Source organism: Festucalex cinctus, chromosome 5, assembly GCF_051991245.1.
Source record: "Festucalex cinctus isolate MCC-2025b chromosome 5, RoL_Fcin_1.0, whole genome shotgun sequence".
NCBI lineage: Eukaryota > Metazoa > Chordata > Actinopteri > Syngnathiformes > Syngnathidae > Festucalex > Festucalex cinctus.
This window is the reverse complement of record NC_135415.1, coordinates 6,434,369-6,456,271: the sequence shown is the minus strand read 5'-3', so window position 1 is coordinate 6,456,271 and position 21,903 is coordinate 6,434,369. Positions and strand designations below refer to the sequence as shown.

Here is a 21,903-nt window from a genome sequence, read left to right as displayed (position 1 = left end):
ACATGTGAGATTAAGTGGAGACTAAATTGTGGGAAGGTGTAAATATGACTGTGAATGGTTGCTTGTTAATATATGTGCTGTGATTGGCTGGTGACCAGTGCAAGGTTAACCCCGCCTCTTGCTAAAAGTCAGCTGGGATAGGTTCAAGTTATCCCTTAACTCATTTGCTCCCAAAGACGTATTTATACGTTTTTTAATGTTTTTTTTTTTATGCTTGAGCATACAGAAGGCTTTGATGCAGCCTCGGAACTGAAGAAAACGCTTGAAGCAATAGTTATTACAAAAACAGCCAGCAGGTGGCAGCAGAGTATAAGAGATCAAACAGAGCCATGTTGAAAACGAACTCTTTTCCCCACTGTTTTAAACAGATTTGGGATGAAACTTAGCTATATTCTAATGCTAATTGCTGCAAAACGGAAACAGATAGAAATATAACTTTTTTCCCTGATGAAAGAAGAGATGCTAATTGTTCTTTTGGTAGATTCCATGTTTTATAGTAATAGAATACAATACTCTGCGGGTCTTGCAAAAACAGTCAAAATCCAGTAAAGGGGTTGCTTCAGTGAAAATGGCCGGGAGTGAATGAGTTAAGATGTTGAATTGAAACTCATTATATTGTGCTGTAAAGTACACCAAATGATATGGCTGTTGAGTGTATCAGTTTCCCCTGCCTTTCATGTTTTTATTGTGCTTTTATTTTGTAGTAATTTTTACCTCTTGTTTCAGGAGCTTTACTTCCTGCCCTCATGTTTCCTTGATATGGTCATTGTCTCCAACTGTGATCCATTCCATATGTGTAAATTGTAACGATTCTGTCCTTCGTCACATCATGTTTGTAAGCTTGATTTTACTTTTATACCCCTGTTGGCTACTCATCTCTATTTACTTTTTTTGAAATGTGAATTTTTTGTCTGTATAAGCTAAAAATCACATTATTTATCTAACTAATTGTGAAATCTAAAGAGAAGATACCAGAATCCTTAATGACAATAATAGCCTATATGAAATGCACGAATGAATAAGCACAAGTTGAAAGAAGAACCTCTTTGAATTTCCTATGGTCCATGGACCTGAATACATAACAGAAAAGTTAATGAATGAGAAAAAATGTTATCCACTAAAAAGTGCTCTGTTTAATAATTAGGTCTGGCTTTCGATGCGGTTTGCCCTCCGGCCTGCCTGTGCCACCCTCATTGTGCACACTGCACGGTCTAGAAAGAAGAGGCTTTATCAGCAAATACCCCGAGTCAGCACCAGCAAGCAGGGCGGTTATGCGTTGCGACTGGCGCACCAGCCGATATTGTCATGTGCGATTAGGCCTGTGCTCATGAGCCTGTGAACTCATTCCTGTGGCATCGGGAGTCGGGCCCGCCCCCTTATTTCTATCTGCTGCTCCTCCACTATGCGTTCCCATTTCACATTGAGCCCTGCCACTTCTTGATATAACCTCTCTAAACCCCATGAGGATCTGCGCTGCAACTGATAAAAAAAAGTCTGCAACAGGTCGCACTGATGTGATTTTAAGCAATAATTCTTTGGTGCCTTTCATCTAAAAGGGTCAGGCAAAGTTGAAGCTAGCGTCCGTTTGTCACCTCTGCAGATGACAGGGTGGAAGGTGAGGAACAAAGGGAGGCGAAGAAAAACTGTGAGGCCACTTATCAGGAAAGAGTGAGGTGATATTAAATATGAGCACAGCATAGTTTCTGTCCTTCCTTTAGAAAAAGATACTAGCATCCGACACTGTTCTCTTAAAGGGCTCCATGTACTGCCAAGAGCGGGAGCATCAACAACGCAAACACACGCACAGGTCTGGAATAAAAGACCCGAGAGATAGCCATTGTAAGCACATACAAAAACACGAAAGGAAACAGAGCTGAGGGGAAAAAAAAGGCAAAGGAGCCGAGAGCATGGCGGGGGGAGGAAAATAAAGAAGGGGGAGGCTGGAGGCGGCTGGGCCGGCCTGTCAAAGCCCAGAAAGTGCTGCTGCACAGGCCTGCAGGTAAATGGAAGAAGAAAGGCGCCTGCAGGCTGCCTGAGGCAAACCCGGGCCCTTCTGTTCTATCATTTAAGAGACAAGTCGTTCACTGATTCCCAATTAATATTTAACGCTGCACAGACAACAAGGCACTCCACTGGAGTACACATGCCAGGAGAAGGAGGAGCGGCAGAAGAGCCACGTTTTGACCTTTAACAGACACTTTACTGGTTCTATTTTGGATCTAAGTTAAAATTGGTCAGCAGAAGAAGATTAGCTCGACATTTGATGTAGGCTACAACTACAGTTGTACAAATGCAATTTTATAGAGGCAGTCTTAATGAAAGCAGCATGTCAACACTGGATATACGTATGAGATTTGATTGTCACATTGTATTGGTACTATATGAGTTTCCATTCCCGCTCAAACAATACGAAATACAAGTGTAGGAAGAGATACAAAATTGCCCTCCTATCTTGATCACACATACGGTCACGTCTGCACTGCTCTATCCACATAATGGCTCTCTTTACAGCGGGACCTCTTGCAACAACATATCGATCAATATTTACCATCTGTGCGTTTCAATCAAGGCTGGGAGGTTAAACGCATGGAGTTATTTACTGAAGTGGAAATAAAGACGGGCAGCTTCAACAACAAAACAGACCTGCTGCTGTGTGTCTTTAATTAAAAAGACACTTGTAGCAGAACGCATATATCCTACTTATGAGCACTCGTGTTTTAAGTTTAGACATTAAACTGCATATAAAAGAAGTGGACAGCACAGCGCAGGTGTTTTGGGTCTACATTCTATAATTGTATGGCAGGTGTGAACATGCATCGAGCTGTTCATCTCCTACCAGTTGTAAACTAGGCCTAAAATTGTCCTACCAGGCATGTGCAGAATAGTGTTCATTTCATCAACAAAAACTAAACAAAAATAATTTCATCAACACACATTTTTCACCTGACTAAAACAAGACTAGAACCCCCATTAATAAACAATAACTGTGACTAAATCAGTATAGATTTTCGTCGATTAACTCATTTGCTCCCAATAACGTGTAAATACGTTTTTGTTTTTGTTTTGTAATGTTTTAAGTGTCCCAAAGATGTATTTATACATTTTTTTTGTTTTTTTTTAATGCTAGAGCAAACATAAGGCTTTGATGCAGCCTCTCAACTGCAAAGAACGGTTGCAGAAATGGTAGTTATTACACAAACGGCCAGCAGGTGGCAGCAGAGCAAAGGAAATCAACCAGGGCCATCTAGAAAAAAAGCTCAATTACTTACAATTTTGAATAGATTTGTGAAAACTGATGAAACTTAGCTCTCTTCTAATGCTAATTGCAGCAAAACGGAAACAGATAGAAAAATACATTTTTTTCCTGATGAAAGAAGAGACGTTAATCTTTCTTTTGATAGATTCCATGCTTTTATAGCAATAGAACACAATATTCTGTGGGCCTTGCAAAATCAGTCAAAATCTAGTAAAACAGCTGGGAGCGAACAGGATTGCTTCTGTGAAAATGGCTGGGAGTGAATGAGTTAATGAAGACGAGACGAAAATGCCCTTCACTTAACTCATTGACCGCCAGATACGTTTAATGACGTATGCTAAAATCCTAATGAATGCTGCCATAAACGTTAATTGATGTTTACTGGTTTGTTTGTTTTCTCAGTGGGCAGTGCAACGTCTTGTTCAGCGCTGTCTTGTCATTGTGGTTGTGAAATCCCAAAACACCCACTAATTTTGTTCAGCAGATGGCAGCATTGTATATCTTTTCAATCAAATTACAATGAAACATGACATCTGATGAACTAGAACATTTTCAACGATGACGTGAATGATCAAAGTCTTTGTCACTTTAAATCTAATTCACAGAGTGTCACTAAACAAAAAAAATGTATTTTCACAAAAAACTTCGGTTTTCGTTTATGTCACTCAAATTACCTATTTTCAAATAAATAAGGTAGAAACATACTTTTTTATGTTTATATAGTCATAGCGCACAATATTTTGCTTGCCTTGAAAAATTTGTAAAAACGCTCGAAATCAGCTGGCACTGTCGGGGGTGTTTTTTGGATAATGTTCGGCAGTCAAAGAGTTAATAAAAAATTATATGATTTTATAAAATCTTCTCTCTGCTAATCTGTCACATCTGTGACACTGTCATATGACACAGCAAAAATACAAGGGATAGGCAGGAGGTGGATTCACGATGAAAGGTTTTTAAAAAAAAAGTAAATTATAGTTATACCTTAACATTAATCCAACAATAATGCTAATGTGACTGCTATAACTAATGCTGGCTAACTTACTAGCTCATAGCATGGAGCCATAGTAGCCGCTGTAATTGTGTGTGGAGTCATCAAACGATGAGAAAATTTTATGTGAAATAGTTTTAGATTCAAAAAGGTTCAATATCTGCTGACAATAAAATAAATAAAAAATTCTTGGACTAAAATAAAGACTAAAATGCTATATTTATAGTCGATTAAAAATTGACTCAATAAAAATGGGATGAGGTTGACTAACTGTGATAAAAACTAACAAGCGTGAATGAAATTGGACTAAAACGGAGACTAAATTTAAAGATGGCAGAGAAGATTAACCTCTTCAATTTGTCTGTGGGTCTGATTTAATAAAGATCCCAAATAATGGGCGCTAAATTACGTGTTTGCTCACTCTAGGAAGGAGAGTTTTGCTCTTTAGGTAGTGCTGATGGTTTTCACCATGGAGAACTTGGGAGAACACCACAAACAAAATTAAGTTTAAAGTGATGGAAATTCAAGTGTCAGTGGAAGACAATTTTTGGTATATAGTATGTAAACAATGTTTGTGTTGTTTGTGCGATAAATCAAGTTTGAGCCCGTGTTTGTGCGCGCGCATCCTTGGTAAATCAGGCCCTTAGTGCATCGTTTCCTGTGCGAAAGCGAAGGACTGGGGACACTCTGTCCCCTGAATCCCCACCAGCCACCCCCCACTCTCTGGCAGGCAAAGACAGAGGGTGTTGATTCCTGCACCTGCAGGGACGCCCAAATGCCAGCTCGCTTTGGAACTAGGAAGCTCTTTTTCAATCCAATTCCTGCTGTGGCCACAGCCACAGCAGAGTCCCTCTTCCTCAAGCTCACCTCCCATGGCAGTCAGATTGCTTCACCCCCTGTGCTCGCAGCAGAAGGCAAGAGGGCAGAGCGAAGGCAAAGCTCGGCGGGTCACTACCAGCCGGAAATGATCCCGTGTGTGCCAGCACTGAGATGGCAAGAGGCTACTAAAGCTTGAGGGAAGGCTGTGGCTCCTCCTTTGAATTCTCAACATTTTTCAATATGTGTGGATGCATATCAAATGCTAGAGCAAATGCAGAGATTCCCCACAATGAGATTGCATAAGTAGGCATCCAGAAAAGAGGGTGTCCTTGGATAGCTGTCAATCACCTTTCACTAGGAAGAATACTTCTGACCTGCGGGAATAATCAGAATGCCAATGTGGACACTCTGTAGAATTCCAAATGGGACGTAGAAAGAGGACAGTTCAGTCAGCGGGAAAAGGTCAAGTACATGCAGATTTTTTTCCCCTTTTCAGTTCTGCATAGGAGACAGGAGGGAGCAAGAAAATTGGGCTGATGCAGCGTGTATAGAATGAAATTGAAAGTATAGCATATAGTACTGCAATATTCAGACCAAACAAGCTATGCTAACATGCATGTTTATTTTTGTCATATCCAGCCATGTACCCTTAACTCATTCACTCCCAGCTATTTTCACAGAAGCAATCCCATTTGCTCCCGGCTGTTTTACTGGACTTTGACTTTTGCAAGTCCCACAGAATATTGTGCTCTATTGCTATAAAAAGATGGAACCTATCAAAAGAAAAATTAAAGTCTCTTCTTTCATCAGGAAAAAAAAAATATATAATTCTGTCTGTTTACATTTTGCAGCAAATAGCATTAGAAGAGAGCTAAGTTTCATCAGTTTTCACAAATCTATTTAAAATTGTGAATAATTGAGCTTGTTTTCAACATGGCCCTGGTTGATCTCCTTTGCTCTGCTGCCACCTGCTGGACGTTTGTGTAATAACTACCATTTCTGCAACCATTCTTTCTGTTTGAGAGGCTGCATCAAAGCCTTCTGTATGCTCTAGCATTAAAAAACAAAACAAACAAAAAAACGTATAAATACGTCTTTGGGACACTTAAAACATAAAAAAAATTTATTTACACGGGAGCAAATGAGTTAATTGTTACAATGGCTAAACAAGGGCATATTTCAAGGCTCAAAATAACAGTTTTCCATTGCAGTTTGCACGTCAAAATTTTGTGCCTCATTGAATATCAAAACTGAGAATCAAATGTCGAGACAACTGTCAAAAGAACATAGTAAAAGAAAAAGAAGTACCAAGACAGGTTTGCGTTCTCATTCTCATCTGTATCTAATTGCTACCAGGTGCGTTTTTGTCATACTGGAACTGGAACTAATACCTGCTCCCATGTTTACGAATCATGCTAAATGTAGTCCTACTAGCTTAATAGAGCGATTGCCGGTCAAACCCAAAGCAAGCCTAGCTTTTCTGGCGACATATTTGTGGGACCGGAGCAAGGTTAGCAGTACAGCCATCTTAAATTGCTGCCGGGACCAAGCAAAAATGGTTGGATAATAGTGAGTGCGTTGATTAGAAAGATAGCATTTAGCATTAGCTATTAGCTAATGTAATAACCACAAAGTTTGTTTAATTGATTAGCAAAACTGTTTGGCAAAGAAAAAACAAATATTTCGAGCCTTGTATTTGCTCGCAGATGTCAAGCTTATGCTAGAATTATTTAGCATCTGCTTTTTGCCAATGGAAAAGTGCGAATAGCGAATAGAGCCGCGTTGATCCGAGTAGCCCGTCAGGCTCAGAGTTGTTATTTCTGCAGCTATTGTAACCACCTATTAATATTCAACTGGAAAGGCTGACATCATCGCACCCACACAACACACTGCAGTTTCATAAGCTTTCCAACTTCTCTGTAGTGTCTCTTACACCAAATTAGATACGCACAGGTCACGGGAGGTCACCGTGCCCATTAATTCCTCCCACTTACCTAAAAGCAAAGCAACCATCTACCGTCTCTGCCTTCCCTGCCTGCAGAGGAAGCGGAGGCTATTAGGAAGATCCCCAGGTGAACCTCCATGCTGTGTCCCGAGGCCGTGTGATTGTCTCTGTCCATCAATCTGGAGGAGGTTTGAACCTGGCTTGACACGGCATGAACCGCGGATATCGGCCCTTCTGGGAACGTCTCATCTACACCTGGCTGATTGGCACGCCAGGCCTCGCGGCTGGTGTCGCAGGAGGTTACTGCTGGATGTTACGCTCCAGCTCCCCTCCTCTATGCGTGTGTGTGGATAAGTGTAAGCGCACATTTGGAAAAACAAATCTGGACTTCTTTAGCAGTCGATGGGAATAAATGGATTTAAGTAGGATTAAACTGTTCTTTCCAATTTGATTTCACCACACACACACACAGCTGAAATAGTTGTTATCCAAATAAAGGTTAGATAACTGGCTGAGGCATTAATTTTGAAGATATTTCAAATAATAGCCCTCCCCCCAATTCTGGAGGGACACACAAATCACCACATAATTAAACAAGCAAATGGAAAACCTGACAAAATCATCTTTGAGGAAATAGCCAGATCGCCATCTAACTGTCATGTAAGATTGTGAAGCAGTTCTTTTTTTTCTGGAGCTGACATGTGGCAGAGTAATTGCTGTCTGGGCCAGAGAGGGGGCAGGTGGTGGTTTGTGCGGGGGGCTCTGTCAGTGTTACTCATCACTGGATTGGAGGCCTTCCCTTCCCGCTCCTCTCGGACCTTCAGAGCCACAGCGGTGGGCCGTGATGAAGGCGAAGTAACGGTGGGGAGGGTTGCCTCTGGTGGAGGGTGTCCGGGGTCAGTTGCTTCTATTCACCCCTCTCCCCCTGCATGGCCTCTCTCTCTCTCTTTCTCCCTCTCTTGTCTGGGCACCCTCCCTCTGGGGCACAACATGATGAGAGGCACTGGCTCCACGGCCGTCTCCGCCTTTCATGTCTCCATCTAGGCCAGCGGCGGAGAGACGCGGAGGCGAGGACGAGGGCTACAAATGTCACCCATAAGGAGGATTTAATTAAAAATGACAGCGGCTGGCGCAAGGAGAGTGCAGCCACATATGCGTGGAATTTGGACGCCGTGAAAGCAAGTGGCTGTGATTTATAATTCAAGTAACGCTCCGCGCTGCCTTTTAATTCGGTGGCCAAAGGAAGAAAAAATATCAAAAGGCCGCCCCTATGAAGCTAATCCAATATGATATTTTTAAGGGCAGGCGGTCAATGGCTTTGTGAAAAGCCGGCTTCTCGTAGCTCTCTCGCCGCCGCCTGCCGTCTCCGCCCCGCGCCCCCCTGGAGCCCGGGCTGTGATAATGGAAACATCCTACTCTCCGCCTCCCGTTTCTCCCGCTAAGCTCCGCGCGCTTGGGGGAAATTGATTGTCTGGCGAGCTGATCTGAACGCTTCCAGCTGATGGCAGAGCCAGTTAAGTCCTTTTTTATTGAGGGTATGAGGGATTTTTAATGGGAGTCGCATCAATGAACTGTGCAGTCACTCGGCATCTGCATGCAGGGTCTTTTTGGGAAAGCCTCCTCACCCGCCCATTCCAGGGGTTCTCTCGCGCACACTTTATTCGCAGGACAGAAGAAGCAAATGACACATTTCACCTCTGCTTCATTGCCAGGTAATCCACCTTACTGTGTCTCTGGTATGGGTCACCTTACCAATACCTGCTGTCACTAAATGAGACAAAAAACGTCTGCGATCTAAACCTCTTGGTAATACGTTTAACCATCCTCATTAAGTCAGTTTGTGAGATGCTATTTGAATTTCAGGCTTTAAGCAGGTGGAGACAGAAAGCAAGAGGGAGGTTGGAAAGGGAAGAGAGGCAATACTGAAGGTTTTTCTATTACTTTCTTGATTTGAGTCTTGACTCCCATGAGTGGGAATAGGCTAATCCTGCAAAATTGCGAAGGAATGGATCAAGATGTTGAGGGCCTGCTTCATTTCTTCTCACTTTCATTCCAACATCCCATTTGAATTTGTGCAGGCTGCCAAACTTTGGTTAACAGGGATCATACAACATTTCTATGGTTAAAGATGAGGCACTTTCTTTTAAGAGCAAAATTATATCAGCTATATGTACTACTTATGTCAGGAGTCAGCAACCTTTAGTGTCAAAAGAGCCATTTTAGGGCAAAAAATAAAATATTTGAAGAAAAAAAGGATGGAAATGTCCAACAGCTAATTTGAGCTGGACCACAAGTTACACAAAAATATGACAGCAGCATCCAATACATATTCTTCTACTTTCCCCCCTAATTTTTAAGACTTTGTTTTTTCCGCACGATTTTGGACTTTTCTGCCTTTCGTTCTGTCAAATTTCTGGCGTTTTTGGCAATTTTATGGCCATATGGTAATTTTCTGCCTCTCTTCTTCCTTTTTGGGCATTTTATGGCTATTTTTGACATTTTCTCTTCCTTTTTTGCTGTCAATTTTATGGTAAGTAGGTCATTTCTTCATTTGTTTCTGGACATGTTATAGTTATTTTTAAACGTTTTCATGGCTACCTTTTTAAAAAAAATCAATTTTCTGACCTTTTTTTTAACAATTCTAAATACATTTTAGAAAAAAAGATATTCATTTACATTAAAGTACCTTATCTAAAATTAAAGACGTAAAAAATTAAGACGTATTTATAGATTTGTTTTTTATGCTAGAGCATACAGAAGGCTTTGATGCAGCCTCTCAACGGCAGAGAAAGGGTGAAAAAAAATGGTAGTAATTACAAAAACGGCCAGGAGGTGTCAGCAGAGTATACGAGATCAACCAGGGCCATGTTGAAAACAAGATGTTTCTCCACAATTCTAAACAGATTTGTGAATAATGATGAAACTTAGTTATCTTCTAATGCTAATTGCTTTAAAACGGAAACAGATAGAAATATATATTTTTTTCGCTGATGAAAGAAGAGACTCTAATCTTTCTTTTGGTAGGTTCCATGTTTTCTGTGGGCCGGCCTTGCAAAATCAGTCAAAATCCAGTAAAACAGCCGGGAGTGAAGGGGGTTGCTTCAGTGAAAATGGCTGGCAGTGAATGAGTTAATCATTTCCTTAAATGCAAAGCCAATCAGCGTAATGATCAAGAATCGCCATGGAGGAAGATGACAAAAGAAACACATAATTTAAGTCAGATGCTTTTCTAAAGCTTTGCATATTGCCCTACTGCTGAAGAGACATGCAAGCTGTTGTTTCTCAGCTGCATCTCTTCTCTATTAATCAGATTGGAATTGTATGGTTGCCTTGCAAAACAACTTCTAAGTGGTCATTATGGAGGCAAATGTGTGTTTATCACAAATTGCCACAGTTAAAACTGATACCAAAAGCTTCAACTCTAATCAAGATCCAATCAATCCTCCACATGTCTGATTGCTACAGCTGCAAACCGGTTGCAACTAGTTCAGCAACTCATCTTTGTCCCTTTGCACCATTTTGTGAGTGGACACAGGGTGGTGCTGGGAGAGCCAACGCAGCAGCTGTCATGCTTTACAGGCGGCCCCCGACCAGACACTGTAAATGTTTACAGACCCCCTCAGGGTCACGCAGGTCCATGAGGCACGTTAAAACAGTGTTGACACGACCGCGCAATCAGCACGGCTAAACAGCCCCGCTCCCAATGATGGGCCAAACAACACGACAATCTGGCCTGTAACTGTTTGGAATTCCTCCGAGAAGCAAGGGATCATGGTGACACAAACAGCAGAAAGTGGAAAGTCTATTTTACGGTCACTTATTTACAGTCAGGGTGAGTGGTTTGTTTCCATTGTTGGCCCTGACTGATTAACTGAGGGTTATGTGGACATGGTGAACACATCCCGACTCCATCCTCCGAATTCAACAAGCTCAATTCTCGAACTCCGAAACTTTATGTGGACTCACATTTGCGTCCCAGGACTTGCGGTGGTTCCAGGCTCTTGCTGGCACACGCCGGGTGCTGAGGTGGAGGGTTTTGCCTCCTCTGTAGACAGGCCAGCATGGCGAGGTGGGCACGGTATGACAGCCGGGGGAGTTCTGAGGCCAACCTGCAGCGTAAAAATACAGAGTTGAGTGAAATCAGCAGCAGGATTTGAGATCAAAGTTTGCGTCCGGTATCCTGCAGGGACGTGGCTATGTGGCTAAATGAGGATCACACAGGATGCATTTGGAAAAGCTTGCGTACATTTAGAGGGTTCTGCGCCACATGTGTTGACTGATAAACACACACCTGCGCTGGGGAGGGGGGCGCTCGGGCGACCCTGGCTCAGTGCGTGCCGTTGCTCCACACAGCTAGTCAAGCATATCTCCTGCCTATGAAACCCTGCTCACAACAAACACACAAGTAGCAGCACTTTAGCACATTCCTCTCAGTGCAGTGTGCATGTGTTGATTGATGGCGTTATCTATGGACAGGCGGAGGGAGAAAAAAAAAGAAAAGAAAACAGCAGTCTGACTGCTAAGCTTAGCATGCAGCAGCCCTGGGGGGCTGTCACGGAGGGCCTTGGGGGACTGACTGGTGTCTGCATGTATGTGGTTCTGTACCGTGCAGCCGTGTGTGTTTATGAGCAAACGAAATGGCGAGGGTGGGGGAGACTGCCAACCGTACATCACGGCTGGTGACGGCGCTAATCAATCTCCCTCCAGGCCATAAATCTGTAGCTCCGCTCTCTCTTTTCCCCTACAACCACCTTCACTCAGGAAAAGTGAGGCAGCGGCTGCTAGTTTCCACTGAAAAGGCCCATAACGGGACACATTTTCACTATATGGACAAATGGATTGGGATACCTAAACTTTCCACTAGGGGTGAAACAAGTGAGTCTACCCATTTATTTGGTGTGCATGGTTGACAAGAGACTCAAGCTAGACGTAGCAATGCTATTCATGATGCTAACAAGCTACCAAGGTGGCGAGAAGGCTGATAACAAAAAGAAATATACCCAAACATAGTAATACACATGTTCATTTGCTAATTAAAGACGCAAATAAAAAATAAATAAATGAATTAAAAAAAATAAATAAAAATAAACACGCTGACATTGTAGAATGTGACGCTTGTTCCTGGCATTAGCGTGGCATTGGCTGCTAGAAGGCAGCTAGCCGCTAATGACTGGTATGAGCTGTCGCGCTACTTTTCAAAGGTACTTAAATAGTCAAAAACTGAACACTTTGATCCTTGACAGCCTGAAACAGTTGCAGTTCTTACTGGTCAATTTTTGACAAACCAGGCTAATACAAATGTGCAGTTTAGCCGGCAAAACTACTGTGGATCTGACATCAGTCTCTCAACGCAAAATTTCACTAATGTTTCTGTCACTGCCACTTACTAATGTTAATGTTGATAACCTACAAATTAAAACCAATAAGTCATTCATTCTTAACTCTTTAGGCACCAGTTTTTTTTTCCCAATAAAATGCTGTTTTCATGTTACAAACAAAGGTTAGAGATAAAAGCATAGCCGACTGTAAATGCCGTTTGTTGCAATTTTGCTACTTTACTATTATTTTAAAGGGTTAAGTGAAATGTGTTTTTTTCTCTTGTGTATTCATAGTTGTTCTTTGACCAAACTTTTTTTTTTTTATTATTATTTTACCAGAATATGTTATTATTTAATAGAATTTTCAGCAGTATATTCAAATGTCAAAATTATGGCTTCATCCTTTCCTTTCCACAGGAAGTGAAATTGAAAGTTGTTCCCCCCACCGCCTTTCTAACTTTCACTCTTCTGTGAAGACTGCACACAATTTTGGAGTGTGTCTTTGGGGGATTTTTTTAAAATCCATTTGTGAGGCCTGGTTCACAATCTAGTTCATCCCACAAGCGTTTGAGGTCAAGTTTTTCTGCACCAAAATCATCCAAGTGTGTCTTTATGGACCTTGCTTTCTCTGCATCCAAACTGTTCCTACAAAGTCATGAACAAATAATTTTCCAAAATGTCTTGGTAAGAAGAAAAATTAAGATTCAGCAAGAACTACAAGGTCTAGCCTGGCAGCTGATTGATTAATTAATCAGGACTCACCCTTTTATGGCGTTTTTGTTGTATGAACTAACTGCACCCGCACCAACAACCTCAATAATCGAGCAACATAGAGAGCATCATTCATCATTAACAGTTTCACAATAGTGACTGATTACAATGTGTCTAGCTGGATTATATACCAGACTAGGACAGTTAAAGTAAAACCACCAAGGTCGACAAAGTGTTCTTTTATGATAAGATGGATATTCCCTCACTCAACTATTTTATTATTATTATTATTTTGTTTCCAGGGAACAGGCACTCACGGCGTAGAAAACTGGCAAAGTCCACTCACAGCTCGCATGCATGCTGCGTCGGTAAAAAGAATTGTGGCCTCCATATTAGCTCTGTCAGACTCTGGTGTCCAAAAGGCATCGCCATGAATCACTATCTTCCCAACCTCCTTTCATATTAAAACAAAGAACAGGAGCAAATATTTCATCTGGGCTGTCAGTGGCAGCGTCAGGCATATTATTGAAAAATGATTTCTCATGCACCTCTCACAAGCTTGTGTACTGTTATTTATTTTGCCAGCGAATCAGCAGAGTAACATTAAGCCGCCTGCCATCGGCCCTTGGCTTGAGTTTTATAGATGATAATTTTACAAAGAAAGAAAGCAATTACAATGATTACCTATTAAATTAAAAATAATCCACAAATTGAATTATGGATAAAAGGCTGTTGAGAAAGAAAAATAGCATGCTCAAAAATAGTTCAGCATTTTGATGACTTTATTAAATTAATATTAGAGATGTTCGATACCTCATTTTTCTGACCGTTATCTATACAAGAAAGACCAAAATGTTCAAATTTTGTCATTTTGTCTTAAAATTGCAAGAAATCAATGGCAATTTTCCAGCCCGATACTGATACCTTGTATTGGTACTCGCCCATCCCGAATTAATATCATTTAATTTTATAATTTTTAATTTATAATTTAAATGGGAAGTCAACCCCCCCAAATATTATTGACAATAATATGGTCTATGCATCCTCAATTAAAATATAAATTAATAAGCAAAATCCACCCATTTCTATCAATACCAGAAGGTGGCGATTTTGCCACTTGCTATCAAGTGAAAATGACATCACAGTTGCTCACGTCTCAGGTAATAACACTCTAAAAACAGTTGGATAAAAGATAACCCAACTATGGGTCAAAAATGGACCGATCCTCTACTTGGGACGATTTGACCCGACTTTGAGTCAAGAAATGGGTCTTTCAGCGTAAAACAACTCATAAATATTGGTCAGCTCCTTTACTTGAGTCAAAAACTTGGGTCATTTTGTATAAAACAACTCAGAAAGTTGGATCAAATTGACCCATAAAGTGGATCGGTCCATTTTTGAGCCATAATATAACGTTTAACCCAAATCGTTTTAGAGTAAACCAATCACAGGTCAGCTTTAGAAAACAAGTGAGGTGAGTTGTGATTGGTCATTGCCTGATCCCTGAGCAACTGTGATGTCATCTTCAGTCGACAGCAAGTGGCAAAATGGCCACCCACTGAGATGGATAAAAATGGATTTTGCTGCACAACTCATATTCCACAAATGTAATATTAATCAGAATGTCATGTTTAGGCTAGTGAGGTCACATATAAATATTATTGTCAAGAAATGTTTAGGTTGACTTCCTTTTTTTTTTTTTTTCAAATTCTAAATAATTTTTGATTATAAAAATATTCACTAAACTGCAATTGCAACTAAATCATGAAAAACCATACACAATGACTCCCGTGTCTCTTTCCACTCACGCACACACATTGCTGATGGAAGTGAGGGCCCACTCCATTGCTCGCCAGGTGCTTGTGCAAAAAAAAAAAAAGGTCGTGCACGGTGTCATTTCCAATGGCACACGGGCGGGCTGGCCCAAACACACTGGCACTTTGAGTTCATTACTGGCTGTTCACATAATCCTTTTCTGTGGGCCCTCTCTACGTGCTCTCTAATGTCACCATGCAGCCCATCCTCACAGACCATTTGTTAAAAGGCCGGAGAGGAAGGGTGCACGCGGTGTAGATTGAGACTAAAAGCTAGCTGGTGATGGTAGTGCTTCGGGGGAGGGGGTACTTCCACAGTTTTCCCCCTCTGAAATGAAAGACAATCGCATAACTGCGCTCCATTTTTCTCCATTTGCTGCTCACCAAATGTATTTGGAGGCATTATGCTTTGCTGAAAAAGACCCACTTTTTTCAATTCAATTTCAAGAAGCAATTTTCTCCCATTATTGCCTTTAAGAGCGGAGCAGAAGAAGCAAGTCGTTGGCTTGTTTGTCATGCCCCCCCCCGTCTCTTCGCCTCATCTCTTCCTTTTCGGTATTGTGCTGCTTAGCAGATGTCGATCAGCGGCAGGAAATGATGTTCCGAGCGAAACACTCTGACCCATCATAACAGCTGCTCTGCAATAGCCCGTCATGCTTGGTTCAATCCCCTTGAATATGCTGAAGAATGCGAGCGAGTAGGCGCATTCAAACCACCTGCACTTCACTTGCTCATCAAATCCACTCACAACTCTCCTATTACAACCAGCGTGGCCGTATCTCCAAAGCCAGGATGTCTATCGTTCTGATAACGCTGCTGCTGGGTTTGCAGTGGGGGCGGGAAGGGATCAGTCCCATGAGATGAGGGAATAAGCCGGAATCAAGAGCCAGTGGGCTAGGCGAAGGGCTATTTCTTCGTTAAAAGGTTCTTAAACGGCAGAGGAGATCAGAGGAGATGTCTCCACGCACCCAAAGCTGTCTGTCGAGATAAGCATCCTGCAAAGTGGAGGATGGAAAAGGCTGAAACAACTGGGTATTTAGTTTGGTGTGTGTGTACGTTTTAAGATGGGCTTGCTCAAGTGAAAAGTGGGTAACATGGCCAGTGTGTGGATTGTAATGTACGATGTGTTTAATGTACTGCATTTTCACCTTATTTCTTAGGTAAATTTGTTGGAGCAAATGTAACCGTTGATAATTATAGGCCAGAAATACGTGTAGAGAAGGAATCCGTTTTAATGTACTATGGACAAATAATGCATGGGTAGTAGTGACCACAAATTATCCCACAAGAAAAAGAATTTCAAGGTGTCTTTCAGAGCACACAACAACCATGTACAATCTAACACACGCACAAGACTAGGGACTGTTGAGAGTTTGGTTTATAGATTCAATGAGGTTCCACTAACGCTGTCAGGGGTCATCATGTCACAAGCAGATTTGGATTTTAATGAAACTCGGTGTACTTGTTGATAGTGATGGCACATCACTAAATCTTAAATTTGAGGAAGGCAGGAAGTGTTTGGTCGGTGCTGGATTTCACTTTGATTTACCTTTCTTTTCTCTTTATTTCTTTTTTTTTCTGACCTTTTCTCTGGTCTCCTGACCATTTAAACCTCACGACTCTGGCAAGATTCTGAAGTACCTGGTTAAGGCGAAGGGTAATGGGATATTCATAAGGTTTTAGGTGAATGAATGAGTATAAATTTATACGGATTTGCACGCACGCACACGCACGCACGCACGCGCACGCACGCAAACGCACACACGCAAACGCACGCACGCACGCAAACGCACGCACGCAAACGCACGCACACATACACACACACACAAAAAAAAAAAAAGAGCAATGATGACAAGACGTTGAATCGGTAAGACTACCGAATGAACAATTCTGAGCTCTTAAAAAAAAATAAAATAAAAAATAAAAAATAAATAAATAATAAAAAAATAAAAAATCTTAAATTTGAGGTCAATCGAAACGGGTTTGAGAGCTATGAATTTAGACTTTTCTGATAAAAGTGTCATGAGTAGGGTCATGCAGGGGTAATGTTTGGGTCTTGACTCATGACTGGGTCACGCCAGGGTTATGTTTGGGTCATGACCGTGAAGTCAAGTGTCTGTTTTGAACTGATGTAACCAGCAAGTTTCAACTGGTTTTAGGTTATGTGATGTTATGTGATTTCAAGAGCTATGTGATGTCAAGACTCTTTAATCCTTTTACCTGGTTAACAGCCAATCAGATAATTCCATGTCAGTCCTATTACCCACATGTCTCGCCACAACCAATCAGATCGATTCGCGGTCTATATAAGCCTTTCTGAGAAGTGTGTGTTTTGGTCAGATTATTACCTCGGTGCATCTCCATTACGAAGATTGGTGCATATTCAATGTAACTTGACCTTTTAACCTATAAATTGACCTTAAAATTAACCTTGTAGATCATGTGACATTAACAAAAAAAGAATTCATGAAATTTAATCACTATGAACAAGTACACAAAGTTTCATTAAAATCACAATCTGCTTGATAAAAAAAATAAAAAATCTTTTTTTTTGTATTGCAATTTTTGAATGACATTAAATGGACAAGGGGGGGTAGAAATAAAAACTGACGTACAGTAGTTTCAAAATACAGATGGGGTTTTCACAAAACTGACAATGGCGAAATGAATGTTGAAAAAAATAATTAATTACAGTATTGTTGTTTGGAATATAATATTTATCAATTATATCTGGCTGGAATTAACAAAGGAAGTGTCTGCATGTTTATAGCTCAACTTTGCATGTTTGTTGTTCTTCAGAATGTCAACCCATTGAGACAGAATCAAAATAGTTGACCCATCTCATAACAATTAACCAAATCAATTATCAGACCCTCAATATTTTTAATTCTAGAAAAGTTGTCTGTGTTTTGCACGCATATAATCTTTGCAGTGGACTGATGACTATTATTCTAAAGTACTGGGCAGTAACATCGCTTTCTTTACCAGAACCAGGAGTCAAAAAGACTTCTAAAGCAATTATGTCATCAAAAGTTGATGTGATGCTCTGAGTGAAGTCAAAAGTGCAACAGCAGTACATTAGAGAGTAAAGCTGAATTTAGTTTGCTTTGTTCTATTATTTTTTTAATGCATACATGTAAACAACAACTTCCTAGTGGGACCACTTGTGGACCAGGATCCCACCAGAGCCCCTCCACACTGATTCGGGGTGGGTGTGGCTTGAGTCCCAATTGAATGGTGACCCTGCCGTCTCACTGTGGGACACCCCATGCAGTGCTTTTAACAAGCTGCTGTGTCTCTTCTCTTAATAAGCCCAAACAAGTTAATCCAATCGACACACTCTAACCCTTTCCTTTTCTTTAACAAGGCACTGCACTAGCCCGTAATCCCTCACCCACCCCCCCTTTGTCCGTCACCACGCTGTCACACGAATACAGAGGGAGAGAAAGGTTCCATTAGCAGAGAGAGGCAGTAAAACCCTCAGCTCGCCACTTTCCACCCGTCCGCACGAAATAATACGCTGTATATCGCAAATGCGCACACAAATGCTCACATGTGCCCGTGCGCGAGCCCGTCCATTTGGACTTGGCATCCAATGAGCGGGGTTGTGCTTGCTGACCCCGTTCCACGCACACAAACAACAAACAAAATTTGTGAGGGGACATTTGCCGACAGGCACGCACTGTGGGACATAAAAAAGGGCATTGTTAGCAAACCCTCCCAGCTCCACAAACACAAGCCACTGATTCCCTAACAATACAAGCCCCTGGATGCACTCACCCACCAGCTCTCTGCACGGCTTCACAGCGGCACAATAAATAACCTGCACAACAAAAGGCCATTGTGTGTAAAAGCCCACAGTTTAGGCATCATTGCCGTGATATACGGTGTTGGAATAACATACTGACAGCCGAGTCTTGCGCGTACGAGGCCATGTGTTGCTGTTATTGAGGCTTATAGCGCCTTGTATTCCGCGCCGACATATTTATAAGAGCGGATGAAGGGCATCTTGGCACAGACGCTCAGCTGCAAGGGCTCCATATAGCAGTCAGCTTCGATAGCTTCATCCACGGGATGAAGGGTGAGGAATGTCTGGCAGTCCAATAGCAGCGGGCCGCCTGTCATCTCTGATCAAAATACGCCTGTCTAGACTAATGTCAAGCCTGTAATCGCAATGAAGACTAATTGACTGCACAGCCAACTGCTGCATCTTTGAGCCGTGCTTGATTTCATTCATGCTAAATGGGAAGCGCAAAAGGCATCCCATGTGGCAAGCACATTCACAATGCAGACGGCAAGTAGACACGGGAAGATGACTGTCCATGTGTGGAAGCAACACAGAAAATATGTGAAAATAAACTACATTCTAACTGCGTGCCATGTCTTGATGGATTTCAATAAATAAAATGTCGTAACGATCTTTCTCCTCTAAAAATATTGCATGGAAACTAAACTACCACAGCATTTTAGCGGTATAAAAGTTAAACACTTCCTAGGTTCCTGCAACATGAATGTGAGCTTTGAAGGTGTTGTGTCAGTAGGAAAAATCGGGCGAACGCTTTCAAAAATTTGTCGGGATGGGCTCTTACATATAGTAGGTTTCTCATTAAAATGATCTGATGTTTTTTGGCAGTGGAAATGTTATGTATCAAAAGTAAGAATGGGCAAGTAGTACTGAAACCACACCAGGCCTTATTTCAAGGTATCTTTACTCACAACAGCGGCCGATTCCACTATCAACCCTTTTACAAAAAAGGTAATAGAAAGTTGCCATTAATTTCATGCAATTTTAAGGGAAAATGTATTGGGATATATCGGTCTTTCATTAAAATTAGTTTTTTTGGTTTTTTTGTTTGTTTGTTTTTTTATTTTATGTATTGGCATTGGTCTGAAAAAAACTGGCACCGAACATCCCTAATAATGTGTTATTCTTAAATATGTAATCCGATTTGTAAAAATTCAGTCAACAAATATAAAAACAAAAAAATGGGTGCAATACATTGCTAAGTGAGAATAAGCAGTTTGGAAAATGGATGGATGAATGGATGGATGGTAGTGAATTCTAAAAAGGAGGGAAGATGGTGAAGCGAATTATCAGTGTGAGATTGAGGGAGAATTTAACTAATAAACTCTAGACACTCTGTGGTAATAAGAATAACAATAACACTAACATATATTTATGAGGAAACGGAGAAAAACTCGACAAAATTGTAAACAACACTGTAAAAAACAGTAATATTTACTTAAAAAATAAACCTAATAAAGTTTTTCACTCAGAAATTCTATGAAAATTTTACAAGGACAGATGAGTACATTTTACAAATTTATATTTAAAAAAAAAAAAAAAAAAAAAAAAAAAAAAAAAAAAAAAGGCTACTCAATGGTTGAGGAACCAAACCACAACCTTCAGGAGCCACTCTACCACCTGAGCCATGCCACTCATGCTCTATGCTTGTATATTGATTAGGGGTGTGAATTGCCTCGTACCGGACGATTCGATCCGTATCACGATTCATAGGTCACGATTCGATTCGATACCGATTAATCCCAATATGAATTTACAAGTTTTTTTAGTCAATTTTAGAAAATACCATTCAGTAAACTTGTACATGTACACTGTAAGATTTGTATGAAAATGTATTATTTATTGATCTGAAACTTCCGTTTTATAACTGTGAGCCACTGTATTTAACAAACAGGTTGTAACCTTTTTCATGTTAAAACAGCATTGAAATAAAATATTAAGGCTTAATGTTCCATTAATATAACATTCTTCATGCTTAAGGTGTGAAAGTTAAACGTTTTGTTGAATATTTTTCCATCAAAAATGGATGTTAAAAAATCGATTCGGCTGCCTACTGAATCGATTCGAGAATTGCGTGCTGTAGTATCGCGATATATTGCCGAATCGATTTTTTTTAACACCCCTAATATTGATGGTGTCGGGTGGAATCCTTGTACCTCTAAACACATTTTTCCACCGCAGGAACTTTTGGAGAACTTTTCAGTTTACCTTGGTAAAATTCAGTTTGGGGCATTTTTCCACCAACAACAATTACCAGGGTAATTAAATTCTCCAGGGGGCATCCAAGTACTATCTCGGCAGCAGTGTCTTGCTGAGCCAGGCTGGAACTTTGAAGGGGCGGGCTGCAATGGCCACGGCTGATTGGTCAAATTTGGGGGCGTTGTTTTTACATCGGCTGGACTCAATCAAACTCATTTGAATTAATTAGCGAGAACTGGAAGATGCTGTGGACAGCTTAAGAGACTCGTTTGTGGTCTCATTTTCGGACACACCAGCAATGCAGTATAGTAGCAAACAACAAGTGTGGCAAGGCTCATGTGGTGGAGTGGCTTTCTCCCAAGATGGTCATGAGTTTGTTCCTCAACGCTTGAGTCATTACAAAATAATAATAATAAACTGGTTGAATGTACTCAAAGCTCTACTTGAAAATTTACTTGGAATTTTTGAGTGAAAAAACTTGACAAGGTTTTTCAAGTAAATGTTACTTTTTTATATAGTGAATGTTAAAGATGTTAAACAAACAGTAAAAAAAATATGTGTGCCTATGAGATGTATGGTGTGCAGTAATGACTGCACGTCCTTGCGGTCCCCCGCTGGGAGAGTCCCTGCCTCTGCATAGTGCAACCAAAAGTACTCTCCGAACATGACGGAGCCTCTTGCGCTCCTGCTGATACTCAGCCGGAGACTTTGAGCAACGCGAGCGTGGCTTATAGTTGTCAGAGAAAACCGCAGGGGAAAGTCTTCTGCCGGCACTGAGTTGGTCGTATTGTTTTGCAGCCAAGTTGCCTGTCATCTAACCACACTTGCGCACACATCTTGTGAAAGTCGAGCAGAGGAGCCGCTCACGCTAAACTGTTGATCACAGGTGCAAGCTGCGTCAGAACAGCCCGTGCTGGCATGCTGAATGTTAAATATCTGCATACACGTAATACTCCGCCAAAATGTGAAAAATGAGCTACACTTTCTTGGCTCTCGCGTTGGGATTTATATTTTCCCCATAAGCGGAATTACACACCATTTGTAAAGC

At 41.1% G+C, this 21,903-nt stretch overlaps 1 protein-coding gene across 2 annotated transcripts in view; it reads right to left on the bottom strand.

Annotated features, from left to right (window-relative positions):
• fam222aa (family with sequence similarity 222 member Aa) overlaps positions 1–21,903 on the bottom strand; it is an 87,187-nt gene that overhangs the window by 28,116 nt on the left and 37,168 nt on the right. Inside the window, exons 1-2 of one of the 2 annotated variants that reach the window (XM_077522773.1) lie at positions 11,300–11,392; positions 10,975–11,117 (exon numbers count right to left, since the gene is read on the bottom strand). In XM_077522773.1, coding sequence (XP_077378899.1) covers positions 10,975–11,071 — 97 coding nt within the window. In that variant the 5' untranslated portion in view covers positions 11,072–11,117; positions 11,300–11,392. Of the gene's footprint in view, positions 1–10,974; positions 11,118–11,299; positions 11,393–21,903 lie in introns of those variants that run through there. The other variant, XM_077522772.1, reaches the window with a different exon arrangement.